The 11,334-nt window shown below is 31.2% G+C and overlaps 1 protein-coding gene across 1 annotated transcript in view; it reads left to right on the top strand.

The window, feature by feature from the left end:
- Nucleotides 1-2,869: 2,869 nt before the first annotated feature.
- Nucleotides 2,870-11,334, top strand: part of LOC141536112 (uncharacterized) — a 50,545-nt gene continuing 42,080 nt past the window's right edge. The window contains exons 1-2 of the mRNA XM_074256374.1: nt 2,870-4,186; nt 10,322-10,564. Of these exons, the coding sequence (XP_074112475.1) occupies nt 3,958-4,186; nt 10,322-10,564 (472 nt within the window). The 5' untranslated portion in view covers nt 2,870-3,957. The remainder of the gene's footprint in view (nt 4,187-10,321; nt 10,565-11,334) is intronic.

Below are 11,334 nucleotides of genomic sequence, written 5' to 3'. Positions count from 1 at the left end.
CATCAAAATTTAATCAAGTTTTATAATTACTTGTTTAAATAGAAAAAAAAATAATATTAATAATAATAATAATAATAATAACAATAATAAAAATTTTAAACATTGTGATTTATACAATAGCTCAGTGTTATATGTATATACAGAATAGTAAAGTAAAGTAAGTAGTATATATCCTGGTAGTATACCGGTAGAGTATTTCTTATTCATATTCGCATGATAGTGAAGCGACAATGCGGCTCAAGAAGTTGGTCTTGTTAGCCCGAGATAACAATACGGCTCACTTACATTTACCCTTACACTTACACAAGGGAATATCGTAGTCAGTAGTGAGTAGTCTGAATCTGAATCTGAGTTCGGGTAGATTGAGATGTCTGATAAATATTTAAATGAGTAGAATAACCTCGGTCCCGACTGATGACAACCTGATACTTTTATCCGGTTGAAAACGATTCCCATATTTTTTCTCCCTTTCAGCCATTTTTGCTATTTTACTCTCGGATTTCTTTCTTTATTTTTGTTCTATACTTTTACCTTTATTCTTTTTTATTTTTATTTTTCCTTCATCATAAACTCATTTTACTTTTCTTATTCTCCATTAACTTTCAGTAAAATCTCATGAAGTCGTGTCGATTTTAGTTTCCCGAAGAACCGACATCAAATCTCAAGCTCAAGATGCACTCTCTACAATCTAGAATGTGCCATCACCCTGCCTTAAAAGAGGAAAAGAGAACCCAGGGATAAAGGGAGAGAAGCTAGAGAGGAAATGTCCTAGGATTCTAAGGAATGAGTGGCTTTGAGAAAAATCCTGTTCATATCGATAGAGTCACTGGGAGATGGAAAATAAAATAAAGTTTAAATGAGGAGCTGAGAAGGGAGAAAATAAAGAAAACATGACGCCTCTGATCTACACATTCTCGGTACGTGGTAAAACCGAGTAGGGTTTGTAAGAAAAGACGGCGGTTGAGGTGAAACCGTATATGTTGAACTCTGCTGAGGAAACAAGACCGGAGCATGAGATGTCGAAATGCTGAGCCGAGTGAAGAAAGGTGAAATAAGAAGTAAAGAAGAATGAAAGTGCTTGACGGGGAAGAGAAAAAAAGAAGAGCTGTAGATTCGGATAACGACCATCCATACGTCGGTTTTACCAGCGGCGGTGCCAAGTTACTGAGGTGGAGCTTTGCACAAGGTTATCAGTCACGTTTTTTCGAGGAATACGGTGGTCAAAAAATTATTTTCCTTCGTTTTTCTTAAATATATAAAAATTTATAAATTTTTAGAGATTTAAAAATTTTTTTTTGTCATTATTAATTAATTATTATGATGAATTATAATTCATTAAAAATAATTCTACTTTTTGAGTCATAAGTGGTTGAGTTAAAATTTGTTTACAATTTTTTTGCAAGGATAAATGGCCTCAATAAAAAAAAAATGATTTTTAGTTTTGCAAATTGACATTTCTATAATCGTAATCAATTTTATCAATTAATTAAAAAAAAAATGAACTTAAAAGCTATTAATACAGACTAAAATATCGACTCGGTATCTCCGTGCGTTGTCTCTTCTATTAAACCGAACCGAAACTATCCCCGAAAATATAACCCGCCTCTCAGCAATAGTACTCTCAGCAGAGGCGCTGCTTCTTACTTGAATTTAAATTTAGACTTGTATTTCCGTACCGGAGTAGTTTTAATCTCAGTTGCAAGCAGTTCGCTTTAGGCTTTGCCTAAATATCGCGATCGACGATAAACAACGAGGCTTACTTCTGTTAAATGTATCAAATAATAATAAAAAAAAAAAAAGTAAATAAAAGTGGTTGAGCAAACATTTATTTAGTCTATCGAATTACCCGCGGCTCGGAGGCTTGACTGGTTAATTAACAAAAAAGGAGGCTCTGATAAAGAATTTATCGTGTCGTCGGTGGATTCTGAAGGGACTCTTTATTGCGGGCGCGTTAAATCGATATAGTCTGTCAAGCTGGCTGGAAGCTATTCACCAGCAGCGATTCTTGGCTGTCGACGAGCAGAGCTGGCTGCTGTTACCACCCGGTTGCCCCAGTCAGTGCAGTAATAAAGACAGATACCAAACCCATCAAAGTGTAAAAGGAAAAGCTACCTTAAACTTGTTCAACCATTTTCTTTCATGTCCCTCTCTCCCGTCTGCCCTCCGTTCAAGCACGTCTTCAACCAACTCCTTATTACCTTTTACACCCTCCTTCCTTTTTTTACCACCCTCTCAACTATTCAACTGTACTCCTTCTCCTTTTACCGGATGTTCTAAGGTCTAATAAATTACTCCGGCTTTTAATTGCTCGTCAGTCAATCTAATGTTCTTGATGCCGATTGCTTGTTTGATTTACTTCTCTCAGGCTTGATCGCACTAAACGACTCACCTTCGTGTCGATCGGAAGCTGTAATACTCGTTTTATGCTTGACACCTGTGCAATTAAGAACAATTTTAAATTTGTGTCTTTGAAGTTTACGGGTCAATAAATTTTCAACGAAATTGAATATTTTTTTTTTTTTTAAATGGTTCGAAATCTTTGAATATAAGTGATACATTTATGTATGTATTGCTTTGGATTTTATAAAAATATGAAAATTTATTTAGTGTCTATTAAAAATAAAAAATCATTAATAAATTTGATAAAAAATTAAAATAAATCAAATCTTAATTTTGAGAATTTTTTAATTTTAGTGAAATACTTTTTTTATTTGACTTAAAAAATTCCTTCTCTTGAGAAAAAAAAATAATAATGTTACTTACAAAATTTATAGAAAAAACTGCAAAATAAAGTTGTTAATATTTTTAAACTTTAAAAATATTACAAGTACAAGAATTAAAAAATCAAAGAACAAAACGAATGAATTAAAAATAATTCGTTCAATTTTTCTGCCCAAAAAAACCCAACCAATGTCCTTTTTCAAAAGATATTTATTCATCAAAGCGTCTCATTGATAAAAGTGAATATTTTGCATCACACAGAAACTATGAATCCTCAGTGAATATGATCTAACCCGAGTGTCTCATACTTTTAATTCAGTGACAGTGGAGCTGGCCATAACCTCACATTAGCTCGAAAAACCTACAAAAAAGGAGCGACAAAAGTAAAGACAAAGTTTTAAGATGGCAAAGTTTTAAGTTGACTCGGATGTAATGTCTTGTAGTTGTTAACTCAGTGAAGTTTGTTGACTTGGAGGCTCTGGAAATACCAACTCGGAAACATAAACTTGAGGCGGAACCGCAAGCTTCAAAATCGGTGCAAGGTGCGAGAAAGTAACTTTTGAAATTTGATGGCTGCGTGAAAATTAGCGTTCGAACCGCCTGAGAAAACGTTTGTCATGACTTAATGAAAAGGAGTTTGCTGTAGTTCCAGCTACTAGCTAATAGCTACAACACACATTCACATTCACACAGAGAGACTACTCACGTTTGGTCTTGCGTTTACCGAGATATACTCAAGTTTACCAACACAGCGACTTCTATTTGCGTCAAAATCATGACAAGATATGTGTTTACTCTCTCGCTTTCTCTCTCTCTTGTCCCGTCTTGGTCTCTCTGATGGGTTCCAACTAAGGTCTATATCTAGCAAGAACGACAACGACAACGACGCGACGTACGTTCACCCTTGTTTGCCACACGTGTGCTAAGAATATCATCGCAACAGCAAAAGCATAAGCTACCGCTGAGGGAGAACAGATCTTCCTTTCCTCTTCTCTCCTCTCATCCACTCTCCGTCTCTTTGACTTTCGTATTATGAACTGACCTGAAAACATTTACGTCCACAATATTTATGCTATGATGAATAAATTTACGCGTCGATGTAATAAATGTGTCAGAGGAACGGCGATTGATTGTGATTTGCATTATTTGTTCATCTATGGGCTAATTAATTGATTCAGTTAGTAATTAATTCATGGTTTAATGTCCTGTTAATTAGAGGATTTATTTACACCAAAAATGAGGCTGATAATAATTGGGATCATTCTGGTGTCTTGCACCCAAATACTGTCAGAACACCGTGACTTTTATGGCCCTTACAATCAGTTCGGACATCAAAGGCACCGCCACCAGAACTGGGACGAAGATCAAATGACTAAAGAGGTCCGTGTTGCTCAAGGGAGATTGAGGGGCTTCGTTGTTCAGCCGAAGACTAGTCCGAGGATGCAGCTGGTTGATATTTTTCTTGGTAAGTCTCGTTAAACTCGGATGATAAAATTCTGGAGAAATATTTTCGAACAGCTTTATGGAATTAACTTTATCAAGTTATTTCTTTTGAAGTTCTGGTTTATGAGGTCTGGTTGCTTTGTAACGAGGGATTTATTGTTGTTATTTGGAGGAAATTTGAGAAAATTATGACACTGTCATCTGAAATGTTTTTTGTGTGTATTTTCGTGAAATTGAATTGATTTTTATGAGATTAAGTGAAAAGTTTTAATACTTTTATTTATTTTTACGGTAAAAAAATAGAATTATTAAAAAAAATGTTAATTTAGTATTTTTACGTTTACTGCTGAGATGATAGTTACATTTTATTTTATTATTGGCTTTGATCATGACTCTAAATGTCATTCTTATTCTGATTGATGACTCAATCATTTTATTTATATTACTCTGCTTAAAAAAATCTAAATTCACTTTAATCGCAGGATGATCTTCATGAGAACTTACATCTCATTTTTAAATAAGTAGTTAGTTTATTTATACTCAAATTTAAATGATGGTCAATAAAAGAGTTTGAATTATTAAAATTTAATTGCAAATATCGATAGAGATATCCAACTTCTGAACAACCAACAATCATTTTAATAAATTCATAAGTAGCAGTTATTTTTACTCGGTCAAATACTTAACTAATAATATTCTTAATATATTTCTTGTATTATCTAAAAGCGAATATTCTTTTAAACATTGGATAATGTATTTAAAGTATTAAATTGATGCCAGTCACCGGAATACGAGACGATAATATTATATGTAATTCAAATAAAATGCAAGTCAGAAGTAAAATCTTCGACATATAAATCGATAAAGTATTTTAGAATTAAATAAATTTTATTCTCAACAATTCCTTCGCTGATTAATTATTTAAATTAAATTTTATACATCGAATATTAATTAAAGTTGATTAGAAAAAAAAATTATTTTCATTCTTTCTTTTAGAAGAATTAAAAAATTAATTTCAATCAAAATCAAGTTATTATTAATATTATGATTGTTTTCTTTACAATAAAAGATTTTTCATGATTTAAACGAAAAAATTTTATGACGAGTTTCAATAATAACTTCACTTCTCTCAAAACAAAATAAAAATCTAATTTATCGGTGTCAAAATTTAAATACGGCCCACATTAATTATTATCTATGTAGCATATTAAATGCAGGCTTAAAATAATAATTTAGTCAGTTTTTAAATAAACCAAAACCTTAATTTATAAATAAAATGATTTTTCTTGTTTTAGTCAATTTAATCAACTCTCTCCTTCCGTCCGTTCCAAATGGATAAATAACTATTTTACACGAAAACACAACAAGATTATTTTATATAATTCTGAACTGTAATGCATCAGCTCGGGTAATGCATATAATAACTCGATTATCCATTTAAAATTTAATAACAGCACAGATTTGACTGCCACACGAGAATATGATTAAAAAGTTATCCATTAAGCTCGAAGTTAAAATTCATTAATATGAACCGGGTTACCAAATAATTTTATCGAAAATCTTTAAATAAACTGCTAAAATAAAATTAAACTTTATTAAAAGTCATATGAGTCACTATGACCAAAATAAACTTCACATTGATATTTATAATTTTTATTATTATTATTAAAAATTTATATAAGTAGTGAGAGATTAGATAAGAGTTGTATAATCTTCTCTTTTTATTTATTTCGTTGCAAATCTAGTCTGAATAGAAAAAAAATTTTTTTTTTACTCTGGAAAAACTCATTAAAGTAATGACTCGCATTTAAATATTTATTGAAATCGCCAGCGGGTTTATTTTTTATCCACCAAGTGGCTCAATAGATTTTCAGTGTGAAATTTCTTCTATTGGCAATTTGCCATGTGTTAAAGCTTTGCTATGAAATTCCAAAGCTTTTACGTTGGAATGCCTTCGTTTTTATGTCTATATTATATATTTTTAGTTTGACAAGTATGAGACGTACGGAAGAGCAAATTGGAGTGTGAAAAAAAAAATCTTTTTCCGATAAAAAATCCAAAACGATTTGTTAAAAATAAAAAAAAAAAAAAATTCACGTGTCGGAATTCCCACGGCTAGACTGACGTGCGAAAATGACGTCAGGTACGCGGAAAACGAGAATTAGAGGAAGATAAAAGATAAAGATATAAAATAATAATAGTAATAATAAAAATAATAATAGGTAAAGTGTACTGGGCGCGAAATAGAGAAAAAACGCCCGAAAAAGGTAAAACACAAACGATAAACGGAGAAAGTAAAATGGACTCGCAAGCTACGTGCCGCAGGGGGAGGTAGGAGGCCAGCGGAAGATAGAAGGGGGAGTAGAGACTCGGCTGAGCTGGGAGCTTGCTGACAAACATCAACCTCGTGTACCTATTTTCGTCAACCTCGCTCTCGGCATAACACACAACTGTCTTTTATTATTATATTTTTTATTTTTCATTTCAGCTGTTGGTATTTCTTTTTATACATTTTTATTTTATTTTCTTTTTGTTTTTTTGAGCTCTTTCATTTGCTTACGGGTTGCCATCTGGTGCGAGCACATTTGCACGTCCCTCTAAGTCGTTTGAATACCTTCTCTAGTAAACTATAGTCGTATCCCAGTGAAGAGTTTTTGTTTCACGAGTGAATTTAATTTGAAATGATTTTTTATCTTTTGGGTGTAATTTTAATTTCCATTTATATTAATTTTTTTTTATAAAACTCGATTGACTCTCAATTATAGAGAGTAATTTAACAGTACGTAAAAAAATTAAAACACTATTTTATGGGGAAAAAAAAATAAGAGAAATAGATCTTTTATATATGTCAAAAATTTTTTTGATAAAGATTTGGAATAAGGGTAATGGAAATAAGAAAAATTTAGAGGGTGCTTGGAGCGGATCGTTGGATTTTTATAATTTTATTCAGTGTAATAAATTAGCAATGAGTGAGAGGGAGATCACATTCAATTTCGAGAAAGGAATGAGCGTACCCTCGTAAAATAAACATGAAAACCAAATCAAAAGCAAATACTGAGGAACTACCTCACATTGTAATAAAGTTTATTGCACCCATCGAAGCTTGAAGAAGGACCCTATAAACCGAAAGTCTACGAAGCTTATAATAATACTATTTTCAACACCAAGATTAGGGAAAAAATTTTTTTATTTTAAATGTAGTGGAATTGAAATGGTTAAAAAAAATTGGTTGTATTGAAGCTGTGAATTTGTGGAAAAAAAATATATGGGGTATGAATCTTTGGAATTTTATAGTCTACAAAATTTAAGTCTACAAAAACACCATTTTTTTAATTTCATATTTATATTTATATATCGCTCTAAAAAAAATAGAGGCTCCTTTGACCTTAAACCAGATTTTTCCTGAAAAAGAAAATCTAAAATTTAAAACAAAAATTCTGTATAAAACAAAGTCGACAGCCGTCAGAGCTTTTTTCCATAGCTCTGAACCGTCTGAAAGTAAACTTGACATCCGCACAGCAGAGTCCAGATTTTGAGAATAAAAAACACATGTATGCAGAAAAGAATATAGAAGCTAGCAGTCCTTAGTTCTCAGTTCCGTTCCCCTTTACACGACCGTCAACTTGCCAACGGCTTTGTGCTTCTCGGTAGACTCAGCGGTTCTATTCCCCGCGGCACGACTGGCTTTTATTGCACTTGACCCAGAATATTATGCGGTTAAAAAGACGCAGTAACATCCATATGTCATCCGATACCACTGAATAAACTATGTAATATGTAACATTACATTAAAGCTTATTACATGTCGAATTCAAACATATGTATATATATATATATTAGGGTGGGTCAAAAAAATCGAATAATTTATTTTTGACTTTATACTCTGAAAAATAGGTTCGTAGACACCTAAAAAGAATTCTCTCCAAGTATAAGCTCTTAATTATAACGGGAAGGTCCTCCGCTTTGCGGGTTTCTATTTTTTTCGAATAATCAGATAAAAAAATTTATATCTCGCTTCCAACTGCTTGGAAAAATATTCCGTGGCATAGATTTTGTGAGAAATTGAATGCTTTACAAAAAAGGTCTCTTATGACTTTTTCAAAAACTCAACCGATTAAAAGATATTCATAGTTGAAGTTTGGCTATTTTAAGGAAAATATTCGTTTTTATTATGAATTTTATAAGTCGATGAAAAAAAATTATTTCGGATTGCGGAACTCATGATTTTGTAGGAAATTTACTGTTCTACAAAAATGGTCTCTTATGATTTTTTGATTAAGTGAAGCCGTTACGAGATATTCATCGTCAAACATTAACGAATATCAATATTTCCAGTTTTTGATCAATAATTCGATAAATTTTAATTTAAACTATGAGTTTCAGGAAAATTTACATAAATTTGAGTTTCGATCGATAAAGAAATGTTATAAACAATTTTTTTAATATTGTTTTCAGTCTTGAGCTTGTTTGATTGCATTAAAACAAGAAATTAGAGCATTTTTTTCGACATATAGCCAATGATTAGTTTAATTTGAAGTGAATGACATATTTCTTTGTCAAATTTAATATGAAAAGTATTGAATCAAGTGAGAAACAACCAGTATTTAACTTTTTTATAGATAAATTTTTTATTGAATTATCAATTGCAATATAATTGTCTATATTTTTAACATAACAGTACGCTATTACTATAAATAATTTCTTTTATTACAATTTGGGAATGTTTTTGATGTTCTTTGACAACTTGCAATAAGTACTGGAATTGTTCTTCATTTTTTGTCAAGCATTGATTATATTCACTGACTAATGCAACAGCTCGCTCTGCTGAATCATTGACAACTTTTAGTTGTTGAAAGTATTCTTTATTTTCGAGATAACTCTCATTAGTAGGCCATAATTCAACATCGACATCAAGAAAGTCATACGGTAGATCGAAGATTTTGAAAAGATTTAATGACTTTTTAGACACAAAGTCACTCAGAGTTCTCTGCGCCAATGAATTCAAATCTTTTTAGCAATTACAAATCTTTTAGCTTTAGAATCTGTACCTTCACGAGTATTAACAGCTTCAACAATACTTTTTTACTTCTAATGGAACGCCATCGTCAAACAGTGATAAAATGGCAAGTTCATCGCTCAAATACCATAAGTGCGAAATCATTTTTTCACACGTAGCTGAAGAAATCAAAGGATTGATATGTTTGTACTCCAATAAATTTTTCATAAACTGCAAGTCATGATAAGCAGCAGTTGTTGCAGAAGTTGATGAAAACCAAGCTTTTAAATACAATGTGACTATAAAAATACAGAAATGACGAAGACCATGCAATTCTTTCTGAGAGAGTTTGAATTCATCTCTGAATAGATACATTTTCAAACTATAAATGGCCTTAGCCATCCATCTAGCATGATGAACAGCACCAGGACGTTTGAAAGAAATCTTTTCTTGAGGCATTTCTCCAAGGAAAATCAATGATAATTCCAATAATTCTTTATCTAACTTATTATAACATTTCTTTATCGATCGAAACTCAAATTTATGTAAATTTTCCTGAAACTCATAGTTTAAATTAAAATTTATCGAATTATTGATCAAAAACTGGAAATATTGATATTCGTTAATGTTTGACGATGAATATCTCGTAACGGCTTCACTTAATCAAAAAATCATAAGAGACCATTTTTGTAGAGCAGTAAATTTCCTACAAAATCATGAGTTCCGCAATCCGAAATAATTTTTTTTCATCGACTTATAAAATTCATAATAAAAACGAATATTTTCCTTAAAATAGCCAAACTTCAACTATGAATATCTTTTAATCGGTTGAGTTTTTGAAAAAGTCATAAGAGACCTTTTTTGTAAAGCATTCAATTTCTCACAAAATCTATGCCACGGAATATTTTTCCAAGCAGTTGGAAGCGAGATATAAATTTTTTTATCTGATTATTCGAAAAAAATAGAAACCCGCAAAGCGGAGGACCTTCCCGTTATAATTAAGAGCTTATACTTGGAGAGAATTCTTTTTAGGTGTCTACGAACCTATTTTTCAGAGTATAAAGTCAAAAATAAATTATTCGATTTTTTTGACCCACCCTAATATATATATATATATATGCCAGTATTTTGATATTTTTGATTTATTTATTGTCATTTCAGGAATCCCTTACGCAGAGCCACCAGTGGGACCGTTCAGATTTTCTCCACCACGATCACCGCAACCCTGGCGAGATATACGATCGGCTCAGGAGTTCGCTCCGGTCTGTCCGCAGGTCCTGCCAAATTTAAAGCTCGAAGTTAAGCCCGCTCGACACGATTATCTCGAGCGATTGCTAACCTACTTAAAAAATCAGAGCGAAGACTGCTTGTACTTGAATATTTACGCTCCACATCAGGTTGATGGTAAGGAATCATTTTCTCTAAGTCATGAAAGTTATTATTCTTACTAATCACTTAATAAATTTAAAAAGTTTAAGATTATTCATTTCATGGTAAAAATTGAAGTTTTTACTATTTCAGTGAGGGGAAAATTCTTAGGTTGGCCTATAAAATTTTACATTGTAATTTTTTTTTATGGATTTGAAAAAATTTTTCATGATAAGTTAAAAATCATTCTTACACGAGCAGAGATATTATTACAATCTCAGCAATGGAAAAATAAATATGCAATGCAGGAAAAATAACTATGTTAATATTGGAATTTTATTACTATTGTGTTGTAAAAGTTATTCTTGTAATAAATTAGAATTTTTTTTATTTTCATGTAGATATTTAATTTGTGATAACAAAGATAAAAATTCTGGGAATTTTTCTATGTCAATATAGAAATTTTTTCTGCGTATAAAAAAATTGAAAAATTATTAATGAGTTATTTTTTTATAGATGAAATATTTGAAAGTTTATAAAGTTCAGTAATACGTCAATTTTTACAACGGTAATATAAAATTTTTTTTCCTTCATTAAATTAAAAATTTAGTTTTGATAGAGTGATGGGAATTTTTAAGAGGAAGCACAGAAAAATTTGTCAGGCATTTTTTTATGTTCACATAGGAATTTTTTCCACGGAAAAATTGATAAAATTCCTATTTCAATTTTGTTTTATCATAGAATGATTGAAAAATTTCTCTCTACAAGCAGATAATTATATTATAATAATAGATCATAAAGTTTCA

Source organism: Cotesia typhae, unplaced genomic scaffold (genome assembly GCF_013202065.1).
Source record: "Cotesia typhae breed Kobodo isofemale line unplaced genomic scaffold, CoteBio_Ctyphae scaffold_152, whole genome shotgun sequence".
In the NCBI taxonomy this organism is placed as follows: Eukaryota; Metazoa; Arthropoda; class Insecta; order Hymenoptera; family Braconidae; genus Cotesia; species Cotesia typhae.
This window is presented reverse-complemented; position numbering and strand designations above follow the sequence as displayed.